The sequence below is a fragment of the Loxodonta africana genome, chromosome 4 (genome assembly GCF_030014295.1).
Source record: "Loxodonta africana isolate mLoxAfr1 chromosome 4, mLoxAfr1.hap2, whole genome shotgun sequence".
NCBI lineage: Eukaryota > Metazoa > Chordata > Mammalia > Proboscidea > Elephantidae > Loxodonta > Loxodonta africana.
In genome coordinates, this window is record NC_087345.1 from 91,537,287 (window position 1) to 91,552,486 (window position 15,200).

Below are 15,200 nucleotides of genomic sequence, written 5' to 3' on the forward strand. Positions count from 1 at the left end.
TATTCACTCAAGACTTCAATGAGAATTTCGTGCCAGGCTACATTCCAGACATCTCTCACAGGTACCAAACGTGTGCCTCTTTCTATATACCAGTTGGTGCCATCACCAACCAACTTGACACTCAACACTCTCTTCTTTCCCTCCTTCTCACATCCAGCCAAATTTACCAATTTAGTTAGTTCATTAAAAAGAACAGACAATTACACTGTGTCTGTGCTATGTTTATGTACACCCTTCCCTTGGCCTGATAAATTTATTAATACACTGACATAAGCCCCCCAAAAGCTTTGTTAACACTAATCTCCCTGTAAACCTGTTGTTACTGGTTATCATTTTGCTCACTGACATTAGCTGTCTTCATTAAGATAAATAACTGTTCATTAGTAAATTAAAGGTTTTAGCTATTTAAAAGGCAACGCTACTGAGCTAAGTAATTGCCGAAGTGAATGCTCACATTATGTTACCTTAGTGCATATTACTTACAAACACATCCATATAACTTCATAGAAACAACAGCTCTGAATATTTCTGAGAATTAAAAAATCTAACTCGAAAGCAGGCCATATTTAAAAGACTTATTAGACTTCTATAAAAAGAGCTGACCCTAACAAGACAATTCAAGAAGAAACTGTGACATAAGAGCCATGAACACCACCCAAGTGTTTTCTAGCAATACAATATTCAGTAAAAGCTGAGCAGCCACACCAATATATATATACACCAGTTATTAAACTTACAAAGCCAGAGATTAACCTTTCCCAGTTTTGTCTTTTTATCCTGTATTTCATCTATCTAAATTTTAAAAGTTTAAAAGATTCAAAGACCCATTTAAGTTCCCCGGTGAACTTTTTCCCTTTGAAGAGTCCCAAAACCCCTTTACCTGGGTTTGATACAATCTAAGCAAAGGTGTGGTTGAAAAGGCAAGGGTGACTTCTTGGCTTTAAAAAAAAAAAAGCCTAGAATTTACATATTCAAGTCAAGCCATAATCTGCCATAAAGGCAAAATCCTTGAACTGCATGTTGCCCTGTGATTTTCCCCCCTTCAATAATGCCTCTTAACATTCAAAGGTTGAAAACCTCAGAATCATAAAGCTGAATCTCTGGCTCCCTGCCCTTCTATTACAGGTGAAATACCACCCCACCGCTCAACAAAAAAACCCCATCAAAACCTGAAACCAGAATAGTGATGGAACCAGAGGGTGGGCAACATGTAAAATTACCAAAAAAGTAACCACAAGCAGCCATTACAGATACACCCCCAGAGAAAAGGAAACCAGTCCTGCTTTTTAATAATTTTATTTTTTTCTAATTTCGTGTTACTTTAATTTTCCATAGCACCTTGGCAATGTTGAAAACAAAAACACAAATACAAGGATGTACTCATTTTAACATTTTATGCATAAGCATATGTCACATCTTTTTTTTTTTTTTTTTTGACAGTTTTGACAACAGGAACAATCCTAAAGCAATGGACAAAACAGGAGCCAGGTAACTGGTCTGAACCCCACCTCCCAACATTTAAGAGATGTTGTTCAAGGGACACCTAAGTCAGGTAAAAATCAATGTTGATATTGATGTGATATGCTGCAAAACTGAAAACAAAACTACTTTATACACAGTCTGTTGATATCTGCATTGCACTTTCTCAAACTGTCTACTCAAAGACTCATAAAAAGTTCTCAGCTTTTAAAAATAAACTTTAAGTTATTTAATAATCAGGTAGATTTTAAAAGAGGATTTATTCTCAACTATACTTGAAAACAAACTTTTCACTTCTTAAAATGTCCTCATCCGGCTAACAAAACTGAAGTGTCTATGTATCTTCTTGGAAGCTCAGACTAGCTACGTACATACACCAAAAAGCCTAAAGTTGAATTAGTGGCCACCAAATGATAAGGAAATATAAAAAATTAGAAAAAAAAATATTATAATTAAGATTTTATAAAAACTCATCAAGAGGCAATACACTGCTCCACCTTTTGTGTTTTCTGTAAATAAACTGGTACTTTTAAAATATGCTTAACACACACTGCCAAAACAAATACCAAAGACTTAACCACAGCACTGTTCAACTGTGTCAAAGTAGTAAAACCAGTGGATATTTAAGCCAAGATACTAAATATTGAAGCCATAACTAATTAAACTAGAGGAAGTGTTAACTCTGAAATACTATTTTCTGCTCCAGCAATATCCTTCTTGTTTTCCTTTACACTAGGTGAAGATGCTAACACTCCATCATTATGCCTTTTGCAAAGCCAATCTGATTATTTAAAAAGAAAATGGAATGTAAAACAGTACTCCAGCTACCTTAATTTTAGGAATCAAAAATAAATAAAGCTTCTGCATGCCATTTGATGACATGCAAATGGAGCATGTAAGACAACAAACCCACATCACCGAAAGACCTTGTCTTCTTCCAAAATCCAGTTGAAAAATATTTAGATGGATCACTATTTTGAATGCCAGTGTCTATAATTGGCAAAAATGAAATTACTCGTATTAGAGACAGGCTAGATATTATGAAAACCTTAATTAACAGGACAGAAAATGGAGATAGGGGTCTGCAATGTCTCCATGCACCTTCTCAATGAAACACAAAGCTATGAACTTGTGTGACTCTTGTTCTCTTCATACACTAGGAACTACAGCAGATTACTGCGCCATACAGAATTTGTTTCAGAAATAACATTTGTATCTATTTTTAGCCTCCAACAACCCAAGGAAGTATTAAGTCATAAGGGTGAAGAGAGGATTTGATATTTAAATTCTCCATCTAAAGAATCTAAAGAACCAAATAAATAGCTGAACTACAACAAACTCCCTAACCCTCATCAATTGCAATGCTCAAAAAAAAAAAAAAAAAAAGCCAAGTTTCACACAACTCATAGGCATCATTTTGATACAAACCTTAAGTCTGCTGCAATAAAATAAACACTAAATACATACTGTGAATATATATATGTTTTATATATATATACACACATAGATACACATATTTTATTCTCCCCTATACAGCCCATCAAAAAGGGAACTATTAGATGTACAGAAGCAAATTAAATTAGACAAGTTACATTTCATTAGGAATTAAGAAGTGGTCACGTCTTTGAATTTCTACTTTCAATAACATTGGGGTAAAAAGCAAGAACATACTTGCTTTCTTCAAAAAAAAAAAAAGGACTCGTGTTTCAATTAGAATCTTCGCATTTTTTAGAAGTTGGGTGGACTAAAAGGAGGTCACACGAGCATACGAGTAAAGCCTAAATCTGTGACACATTGTAAAAAAAAAAAAAAAGTAATGTTTCATTTTAAGTGCAATAATTAAGTTTATAATCCTTATCAAGTGATTTTAATACATTGTTTATTTTCATAAATCCAATGCATTCACAGTGTTAACACTTTAAATGTTTACCATTCCTACCAACTGCAGCATTATGTAAATAAACCAAAATAAGCACTTTTATTAGAGATGTAATCAATGACTATTAACACTTTTTTTTTTTAAAAGGACCTAAACTTCCCCAAATTTTAGCACAGGTAGTTTTATTGTATGTTTCATCTAGTAGATAATTTAAAAAAATAGCACGTAGAAATGAATAGTTTCAAACTGCTTAAATATACCATGTTATCAATCTATCAAATCAAAAGTAATTGCTGAGTAATAAGTTACAAAGAAAGAGTAATTCTGGATTATACAGAAATGTGCAGTGTTTTCAAAGCTCTTAATAGTTACCTACTAACACAAATCTCCAAACCTTAACTTAGAGTTGGAAGATGAGTTTCACAGTCACGTAATTTTTAACCTCATTTACATTCATTTTAATATATTACTAAGATGTTTACTTTATGTCACAATGGTGCTTTCCAGTGTTCACAATTTACAGTTTGTTTGTACATATGTAATTCACTAACATAAGAGACAGTTTTTACTATAATAAACTATCCCTAAAAAGAAAACAAAATCCCACTTATGCAGAACTCTGAACATGGTATGACTTAAAACAGATTAATGCAACATGGTTTTTAATATTTTAGCCATATTCTAAATACCAGCATGTAAACTTGCCTATTTAATATATGAGGACTTCAACTTTATTGAGAAATTATGCATTAATTTTTTAAACCATCTTTCTGACCTCAGTTCAAAAAGGTCATGCTGTTTCTGTCTCAAGTGAATTCCAAACTATATATATATATTTTTTCTTTTGAAAGGAGGGGAGGGAAGGAAGGTGATACAGTGTCAACAGAATTAAGATCCCCTCAAATTAAACCTTTTTTTTTTTAACTTCTTTTTTACTTCTACACTATTTAACAGTTCAACAGTCAGTTACAATGTTTCATCTTTAACACTAATACAAATTACTGTAGGGTCCACCTGCCCTACCATTCTGGGATCTAGAGTTCTAAATATGTGAACATAAGAGTAAAATACTTCAATGTTCAATTGAGAAGTTTAGAACAGCTGTTATATGATTTGACTAAACTGGTCAAAGCAGTTAGAAACATACAATTCTGTAGACGGTTGGTTATTTTGCTTTTGGGGTGGGCAGTTAAAGTACAGAGAGTAACAAATGAATTAACAACCAAAAAAAAAAATTTACCGTTTTAGGGAGTAAAAAAAAAAAAAAAAAAACACAGGTCAGTTGAAACCTCTGGTGTCCATTTGACCTATTCACTGAGGTTTAAAATCAAATTTCCAATTTTTTACATAAGCCCCATTCTGTCCTTGAATATCAAACTGGATGGTAGTCACATCGCCAAGCACAATCAGCTTAACAGCCTTGTTGAATGAAATATTAGTAAAATCAAAACGATAGGCTAAATTTCAAAATGGAAAAAAAAATTCTACTCAAGTATTACATTCAGTTTTCAAACCATTTACTAACATGACAACAGATTTGGCTTCAATCACCCTTCTACACACTCATACCCATAACAGGCACCCCAGCCAATGATCTGCTTTTGCAACACAAGGCCATATAGGCAGAGATGGCATTTTCCAAGCCAAACTTTAAATAGATTAAAAAAAGTAATTTCTAATTTTTACAGAAATGCTTCTTCAAAAAATATTTTCTCTCACTCCCTCATCTCCTATACTGAAGGATGTGTAATATGTTTTTTCCCCAGCTAAATCTGAACCCTCAAAATTGATTCCAGGCAGAAAATCTCTGCAAATTAAAATCAGAAACAAAAATAGAAAAATTATATTTTTATATATATATATATATATTTATACTGATTGGAATCCTCTAGCATTTTAAAAATCACTTTAGAGATGAATTTTGGGATTCAACTGCTCACAACACCAAAATCCGTAATGATTTAAGGACTTACTTTCTCCTGTTCTCTTCTGGCTGCTCCCTCCCCTCCAAACAGTTCAATATAGCCACGGCTCAAGTTTAATGGGAAGAGAGAGAGTAGTTTCTGAATAGTTTTTTTTTTTTTTTTTTACTTTGGTGATCTGGGTGGCACATATTGCTCTTTGCCATTACGTCGAGTCACTCCCTGAGGTATAGCCCTATGGCCAAACTGGCGTCTCTGTTCCCTGATTTTTCCAGCTGCTCCCCTGGGAATGGTATTGCCTCGAGAGCCAGAATAATCCTTATTAGCCCTTGCTTCTGGCTTCTCATGTGGTTTCTCAACAGGCTTCTCAGGGGCTCCATTCTCTTCATTTTTGGTGGGAGACACTACATTAGAGCGAAGTTCCCGTAGTGGCTGCACAACTGGAGACGGCTCTTTAGGGGGCTTCTGGCATACTTCGGCATAACTTAATTTCCGAGGTTCCTTTGAAGTGATTAAAAGAAAAAAAAAATTTTTTTTATGGTACACATTCTCTAAATAATAAAGTACAAAAAGAATCATGTTAACCAAAAGAAAGCAATAAGTTATTTTCTAAGAAAAGGTAATAGGCACTCTCCTATACACTGTTATTAGAATGTATTGGTACAATCTTTAAAGAAGTTTGCTAAAAATACTAAAAAGCCTTAACAATTTATCTACGATACAATAGTTTCATTTGAGAAATTTACCCTAAGGATGATCATGTTGGCATTGTTTATAGTAACGAAAGAACTGCAAACAACCTCAATGTCTAACAAGAAAGGACAGATTAATAATGGTACATCTATATGATGAAATAAAAAATGGTTCCACCCTCTCTTCTCTAGCTACAAAGAACTCTGAGAGGGAATCTACAAGAATCTCCGCAGAGCAGGCAGATACCAATAATGTATTAATAGAAAATTAATTACATGTCTTAGTTATTTTATCTGAAAAAGGAGGATAACAGGTGTATTGTGATAAAAGGACAAAGCATGTAGGAAGTCTTTAGCACTGTTCTTAGCATACAGTAGGCGCTCAATGAATGGTAGCTGCTATTCTACTATCAAATGACAAACGTAAAATGTTCTTAACCTATAAAAAGAAAGATATGCTAAAATTCTACTAATTGTATCACTGAATAAAAAGGTCATAAGTAAATGTTATTTCTCACCTCCATTTTTCTCTACTTTCCCAATTATAAAATTAAGAAACAATTCTGGAACTGGAATAAAACTGGGAGCAGCCCTCATAGTTTTCACAAACTTATTAAGCATCACACATTCAAAAAGAATTGCAAGAAATTCAAGGTCTCTTTACATTAGTCCAAAATGACTAAATTTATCACAACCTGGATAAGAAAGATGCTTCATTTAACTATAATATGATCAGAAAAAAGCAATCAAAAGAAACAAAATGAACAGTAACTCCTTCATGCCTTCAACAGGGTTAACTTTCCCTATCCCTTCACAGTAACCTTAAACTCCTTTAGCTTCTGATGCAGGCAGCCCCAATGTGGGCTATTTCCAAATGACTTCGCCCTAATAAAGAGTTACATGGAAAACAAAAAAATCACCCATTATCTAATCTAGTATCTTTTTTTTTCACACATATAAACTCTTCCCGTTACCTGTAGGGCCACAGCTACAGTTGCATTTATATTACTATTACTTGGTGAAGCAGTATTTGTCCTTGACGGCTTTGTACTAGTCGGGGAAGAAACTGGTAAAGTCGTCTGGCTGAGACTATCCTTCTGAACAGTGGATCCCTCTATTATATCCTTTTCTTGCTGAGTTGTGCTAAGGAAAAAAAGAGCTTAAATTTAGAGTTAGTATAGCACACAGAGCAGTTCGGCAATTGATCAGATGAAAAAGTAATCTTAAAGCTGAAGATTTCCTATCCTGAAACTTTTACCTTAATGCAGGAAGCTCAGCTGTAGGTGGAGGACTTGTACTCACACTGAGCTGCTGGGCAGAGCTACAGTCTGTCTGCTCATCCTCTGCAGGCACTGGGCAGCTAAATCTCAACTCTTCATTATCCTTAAAGTAAAAAGATATTTCAAAATTTTATTTAAATAGACATTTCTCTAAAGAAGATATGCAAGTGGTGAATACGCACATGAAAAGACATTGAACATCATTCCCAGTGCTGTTGAGTCGATTCCAACTCATAGCGACCCTATAGGACAGAGTAGAACTGCCCCATAGAGCTTCCAAGGAGCACCTGGCGGATTTGAACTGCTGACCCTTTGGTTAGCAGCCGTAGCACTTAACCACTACGCCACCAGGGTTTCCTCCACATCATTAGTCGTTGGGAAATGAAAATCAAGACCATGATGAAAAAATCACTTCATACCCACTAGAATGACTATAAAAAAAAAAAAAAAAAATCAGATAATAACAAATGTTGGTGATGAGGTAGAAGAACTGGAACACTCAAACACCGCTGGTAGGAATTAGAATTACTCAGTGATTTCAGAAAACAGCCTGGCAATTCCGCAAAGTTAAACATAGAGTTGCTCAGCAATTGCACTCCTAGAGAAATGAAAATATATGTTAACACAAAAAACTTGTATACAATGCTCTGGCAGCATTATTCGTAAGAGTTAAAAGTGGACACAATCCAAATGTCCATCAACTGATAAAAGGATAAATGAGATGTGGTATAAATATATATCCATACAAAGGAATATCACTTGGCAATAAAAGGAATCAAGTACTGTATCAGCACAATATGGATGAACCTTGAAAATATGCTACAGGAAAGAAGCCAGACACAAAAGGCCACATATTATATGACTCCATTTATACAAAATGTTCAGAAGAGGGAGAAAAGGAGGAGGGAGGAAGGGAGGGGGAAAGAGAAAAAAAAAGCTGTAATTCAATCAAAGCCAGACCTTAATACCTGGAAAAAACTGTCTACTCTAAAGGGTTTTTACTTCTTTCTGAAAATTTTACAACAAATCCTTATGAGAGAAAGGCTATAGAGTGCTGGTTAAATATGGTAGATGAAACACAAATGTTTGTCTCCTCTTAAAATATCCTGAAAATAAAATGAGATAGAAAACAAAACAAAAAAACAAACCACAAAGATAACAGGGAAGGAGGTGACGGCAGATAAGAGAAAAAGAAATTTTGGAAGATGTAAAACAAATGTTTAAGCAGCAGCAGCAGCAAAACTGGAGGGCACTGATAATGAGCAAGCTGACTGGAGTCCCAGGACAACCGAAAGGCTCAGGGATTAAAAACATTAAGTACCACGAATCCAGGATGTATGTAGGGTGGGAACCAAAACAGAAATACTGGTTGTAAATCTGTGTAAAAAACATTTAGAGTTGAGACCTACTTCCCCTGTCCATGAAGAAAGGCAACTACATCCTATACCTTGGTAGAAAATAGGTGGTTTACACTCTGATAAGGATGAAAAAGAAGGCTCTGAGGAGAGAGACTTCGGACAAGCTAAGGATAGGAATCAAGCAACAGACTGAAAATGCAGTGATAAAGTAAAAGTTTGCATAGGGACTGGTGGATCACTTCCAGTTTTCAATTGATCAGGTCCTTGAATGCTAGTAGCAAGCTCATCCGAACCTGGCAGGAGACTGGAGAATTCTTCTCTGGATTACTGGTGAACTGTGCAGACCACTCATGCTGAAACCCACTAGCTGAAAATCACCAACTTTAGGCAGTCCCTGAGTTAAACAGGTCTGACATACATACTACCTGTAGTTACACCACTGAATTGTACACTTTAAAATGGTTAAAACAGTGAATTTTGTGTTATATGAATTTTATCTCAATGAAAACAAACATGGATGAAACAGTGATGGATCACTGCACAAGCAAAAAACAGAGAGGAAAAGAGAAAACTAGAGGAAATTCAGGCAGAAAACAAAAACAAAAAACTAGATTCATGAAAAAATAAGATCCTGTAAAAAAAGAAACATTTAAAAAACAAGAAAGAACTCTTCAGAAATTAAAAATAATAGATGAAATAAAATTTTCAATAATTTTAGAAGATAATATTCAGCGAAACTTCAGAGAAGATATAAACAAATACAAAGATAAAAATTACGGAAGCTAAAACAAGTAAATCAGAGGGTCAACCTATAAGGCCCATTATCAAATTAAGAATTCAACAAAGACAAGAAAAGAGAGGAGAGAAATTTACCAAAGAAATAATGCAAGAAAATTTCTGAGACTTGAAGGATATGAGTTTCCAGATGAAGGGTCCCACCCAAGCAGCCAGTGCCATGAATGAAAAGAGCCACACTGAAAGAGCATCAAGAAATTTCACAGACTACAGAGATAAATAAAAGATCCTAAAAGCCTCTAGGAAAGAAAAAAACAAATCAGACAAAGGTTTAAGGATCTGACTTTATTAGAATTCTCAAAAAAGAATTTTTGAGAGCTAGAAGATCATTTCCTAAGCAAGATACAAAAAGAACAAATCATAAAGCAAAGACTGATAAAAATGACATTAAAATTAAGAACTGTTTTTACCCACAGACAGCACAGACTAAAAACAAGCCATAAAACTGAGAAGCTTATCTGTAATACATGTAAATGACAAATGATTAGTATTCAGAATATATTAAAAACATTTCATGAATTTAAGAGACAATCGAATAGAAAAACATGTGCAAAATACTTGACCCTTTACAAGGGTCACCCATGGAGGACAGGTTTCAGCTGAGCTTCCAGACTAAGACAGACTAGGAAGAAGGACCCAGCAGTCTACTTCTGAAAAGCATTAGCCAGTGAAAACCTTATGAATAGCAGTGGAACATTGTCTGATATAGTGCTGAAAGATGAGCCCCCCAGGTTGGAAGGCACTCAAAAGATGACCGGGAAAGAGCTGCCTCCTCAAAGTAGAGTCAGCCTTAATGACGTGGATGGAGTAAAGCTTTCAGGACCTTCATTTGCTGATGTGTCACGACTCAAAATGAGAAGAAACAGCTGCAAACATCCGATTATTAATTAATCGGAACCTGGAACGTATGAAGTCTGAACCTAGGAAAACTAGAAATCATCAAAAATGAAATGGAATGCATAAACATCAATATCCTAGGCATTAGTGAGCTCAAATGGACTGGTACTGGTCATCCTGAAGCGGACAATCATATAGTCTACTATGCTGGGAATGACAACTTGAAGAGGAATGGTGTTGGCATGCATCGTCAAAAAGAACCTTTCAAGATCTATCCTGAAGTACGACGCTATCAGTGGTAGGATAATATCCGTATGCCTACAAGGAAGACCAGTTAATATGACTATTATTCAAATTTATGCATCAACCACTAGGGCCAAAGATGAAGAAATAGAAGACTTTTATCAGCTGCTGCAGTCTGAAATTGATCGAACATGCAGTCAAGATGCATTGATAATTACTGGCGATTGGAATGCGAAAGTTGGAAATAAAGAAGAAGGATCAGCAGTTGGAAAATATGGCCTTGGTGACAGAAACAATGCCGGAGACCAAATGATAGAATTTTGCAAGACCAATGACTTCTTCATTGCAAATACCTTCTTTCGCCAGCATAAACGGCAACTATTCATCTGGACCCCGCCAGATGAATGAACACCCAGAAATCAAACTGACTATATCTGTGGAAAGAGATGATGGAAAAGCTCAGTATCACTCAGAACAAGGCCAGGGGCCGACTATGGAACAGACCATCAATTACTCATATGCAAGTTCAAGCTGAAACTGAAGAAAATCAGAGCAAGTCCATGAGAGCCAAAATATGACCTTGAGTATATCCCACCTGAATTTAGAGACCATCTGAAGAAAAGGTTTGAGATGCACTGAACACTAGTGACCGAAGACCAGACGAGTTGTGGAATGATATCAAGGACATTATACATGAAGAAAGGAAGAGGTCATTGAAAAGATAGGAAAGAAAGAAAAGACCAAGATGGATGTCAGAGGAGACTCTGAAACTTGCTCATGAACGTCGAGCAGCTAAAGCAAAAGGAAAAATTGATGAAGTAAAAGAATTGAACAGAAGATTTCAAAGGGCAGCTCGAGAAGACAAAGTAAGGTATTATAACGACATGTGCAAAGAGCTGGAGATGGAAAACCAAAAAGGAAGAACACACTCAGCATTGCTCAGGCTGAAAGAACTGAAAAAAAAAAAAAAAATCCAAGCCTCCAGTTGCAAAAGTGAAGGATTCTATGGGGAAAATATTAAACGATGCAGGAAGCATCAAAAGAAGATGGAAGATGCCCGGCCACAATCGATGACTGCCCTGACAGGGAGCACAACAGAGAGCTCCTGAGGGAGCGGGAGATCAGTGGGATGCAGACCCCAAATTCTCATAAAAAGACCATACTTAATGGTCTGACTGAGACTAGAGGAATCCCGGCGGCCATGCTCCCCAGACCTTCTGTTGGCACAGGATGGGAACCATCCCCGAAGACAACTCATCAGACATGAAAGGGACTGGTCAGCAGGTGGGAGAGAGATGCTGATGAAGAGTGAGCTAATTATATCAGGTGGTCACTTGAGAGTGTGTTGGCAACTCTTGTCTGGAGGGGGGATGGGAGGATAGAGAGAGAGGGAAGCTGGCAAAATTGTCACGAAAGGAGAGACTGAAAGGGCTGATTCAATAGGGGGAGAGCAAGTGGGAGTACGGAGTAAGATGTATGTAAACTTATATGTGACAGACTGGATTTGTAAATGTTCACTTGAAGCTTAATAAAGGTTAATAAAAAAAAAAAAAAAAAGAAGATGGAAGGAATACACAGTCATTATACCAAAAAGAACTGGTTGATGTTCAGCCATTTCAAGAGATGGCATATGATCAGGAACCGATGGTACTAAAGGAAGAAGTCCAAGCTGCTCTGAAGGCATTGGCGAAAAACAAGGCTCCAGGAATTGATGGAATATCCACTGAGATGTTTCAACGAACAGATGCGGTGCTGGAGGTGCTTACTCGTCTATGCCAAGAAATATGGAAGACAGCTTCCTGGCCAACTGACTGGAAGAGATCTATATTTAGGCCGATTCCGAAGAAAGATGATCCAACCAGATGTGGAAATTATAGAACAATATCATTGATGTCACATGCAAGCAAAATTTTGCTGAAGATCATTCAAAACTAGCTGCAGCAGTATATCGACAGGGAACTGCCAGAAATTCAGGCCAGTTTCAGAAGAGGACGTGGAACCAGGGATATCATTGCTGATGTCAGGCTGATCCTGGCTGAAAGCAGAGAATACCAGAAGGATGTTTACACCTGTGTTTTGCTGACTATGCAAAGGCATTAGACTGTGTGGATCATAACAAATTATGGATAACACTGCAAAGAATGGGAATTCCAGAACACTTAATTGTGCTCATGAGGAACTTTAACATAGTTCAAGAGGCAGTTGTTTGGACAGAACAAGGGGATACTGATTGGTTTAAAGTCAGGAAAGGTGTGCATCAGGGTTGTGTTCTTTCACCATACCTATTCAATCTGTATGCTGAGCAAATAATAGGAGAAGCTGGATTATATGAAGAACAGGGCATCAGGATTGGAAGAAGACTCATCAACAACCTGCGTTATACAGATGACACAACCCTGCCTCTTTAAAGTGAAGAGGACTTGAAGCACTTACTAATGAAGATCAAAGACCACAGCCTTCAGTATGGATTGCACCTCAACATAAAGAAAACAAAAATCCTCATAACTGGACCAATGATAAATAAAGAAAAGATCGAAGTTGTCGAGGATTTCATTTTACTTGGATCCACAATCAACAGCCATGGAAGCAGCAGTCAAGAAATCAAAAGATGCAGTGCACTGGGTAAATCTGCTGCAAAACCAAACCAAACCAAACCCAGTGCCGTGGAGTTGATTCTGACTCATAGTAACCCTACAGGACAGAGTAGAACTGCCCCATAGAGTTTCCAAGGAGTGCCTGTAAAGGACCTCTTTAAAGTGTTGAAGAGCAAAGATGTCACCCTGAAGACTAAGGTGCGCCTGACCCACGCCATGGTATTTTCAGTCACATCATATGCATGTGAAAGCTGGACAATGAATAAGGAAGACTGAAGAAAAACTCACGCCTTTGAATTGTGGTGCTGGTGAAGAATACTGAATATACCATGGACTGCCAAAAGGACGAACAAATCTGTCTTAGAAGAAGTACAGGCAGAATGCTCCTTACAGGCAAGGATGGCAAGACTGTGTCTTACATACTTTGGACATGTTGTCAGGAGGGATCAGTCCCTGGAGAAGGACATCATGCTTGGCAGAGTACTGGGTCAGCGGAAAAGAGGAAGACCCTCAACGAGGTGGATTGACACAGTGGCTGCAACAATGAGCTCAAGCATGACAATGATTTTAAGGATGGCTCAGGACCAGGCAGTGTTTTGTTCTGTTGTGCACAGGGTCGCTATGAGTCGGAACCGACTTGACGGCACCTAACAACAACAACAAAGAAGTAACAGAAGAATATATACTGTATGATTCCATTTATACAGTATTTAAAAACAGGCACACTAAATGATATATTGTCTAGGGAACAGGTTGGCAAACTGAAGCCTGCAGGCCAAATCCAATCCTGGGACTTATTTTGGTATGGCTTAGAACTAAGAATGGTTTGTCCATTTTTAAAGGGTTATAAAAATTAACAAAGCCAGAAAATGCAACAGAAACAGCTTGTGGCCTGCAAAGCCTAAAATATTTACTATCTGACCTTTTACGGAAGCTTGCTAGCCCAGAATGGGAAACTATAAAGAAAAGCAAAAGCAAGAAAATGACAGTTAGCACAACGTTTACCTTTAAGGGGGAGAAATAAAGAGGAGGAATTGTATTAGAGAAAGAATACACATGAGATTGCTGAGCTTATACGTAGAGCTTACCAGGGACAGGGCACTTTATTATTATTTCTTAAAAATGTATGTGTGTGTGAGACAACTCACCAAATCTGAGAAGCCATCAATTGTAAAACACACCATTATTTTATGTACCATTAAGAAAAAAAACACTGCCACTTCAACTATGACAGTTTACAATTATAAGACCGCCTGATTTTCGAAGGTGGTAAGCATGAAAAAGTGTACCTTAGAGTTGATCGAATTGTATTTCGTAATGTTTTTAAACAGGAAAAAAAATGGAATAATACCTTTAAAACTCAGAGGGAAAAAGATTTCTAATCAAGAATTTTATAGTAAGACAAACTACTAATCAAATGTGAAAGCAGAAAAACGTTTTCAGAATACAAGATCTCAAAACATTTATACCCCATAACCACTTCTTCAGGAAGCACTGGAAGAGGTGACCCACCATAACGTTTGCACGTAAAACAAGGGCAGGAAGAAACGGAATCCAATAAAGAAGAGGAAAGAAAATTCCCAGGATGATGGTGAAATAAAGTCTGAGTAATGCAGCTGTGCAGTAGGTCACTAAGAGTGTACAAGAGAGAAAAAGTAATCACAGTGTGCTATGAGGCTCAGCTATGAAAAAAACAAGTAATATTGAGATGTGTTTTACAAAGAATTGGCAAAGCTTTTTACTTTCTAAAGTGGTACTAAAATAATGGGACACCTTATAATTGATTGTATCTTAGATCTGACCTTAGATTTTATGAAATACAGTATACTGGAAGCACGGGAAAAATTAAGTATGTTGGTTTAAGAGAGTTAAAGTCTTAGCTTTTAGAATATAAAGTTAATAGAACCCAGAACCCAGTGCTGTCGAGTCGATTCCGATTCATAGCGACCCTAAGTTAATAGAAAATGTCTAAAATTGAAAAGTCAAGAAACAGCAATATAACAATACTAATTAGAAATACAGGAGTAAATCTCAAGAGAAAAAGCTAAGAGCTGAAAAGTGGTTGCAGAGCACTGCTGTTTTTCATCACAAGCCTAGGTCTTCTACGTACATGTACTCTTA

General features: G+C 36.6%; 1 protein-coding gene across 3 annotated transcripts in view; it reads right to left on the bottom strand.

Moving 5' to 3' along the window:
• Positions 1 to 1,453: 1,453 nt before the first annotated feature.
• Positions 1,454 to 15,200, bottom strand: part of LARP4 (La ribonucleoprotein 4) — an 89,199-nt gene continuing 75,452 nt past the window's right edge. For all 3 annotated transcript variants that reach the window (XM_010596553.3, XM_010596559.3, XM_010596547.3), the window contains exons 14-16: positions 7,231 to 7,355; positions 6,947 to 7,115; positions 1,454 to 5,781 (exon numbers count right to left, since the gene is read on the bottom strand). In XM_010596553.3, the coding sequence (XP_010594855.1) occupies positions 5,446 to 5,781; positions 6,947 to 7,115; positions 7,231 to 7,355 (630 nt within the window). In that variant the 3' untranslated portion in view covers positions 1,454 to 5,445. The remainder of the gene's footprint in view (positions 5,782 to 6,946; positions 7,116 to 7,230; positions 7,356 to 15,200) is intronic.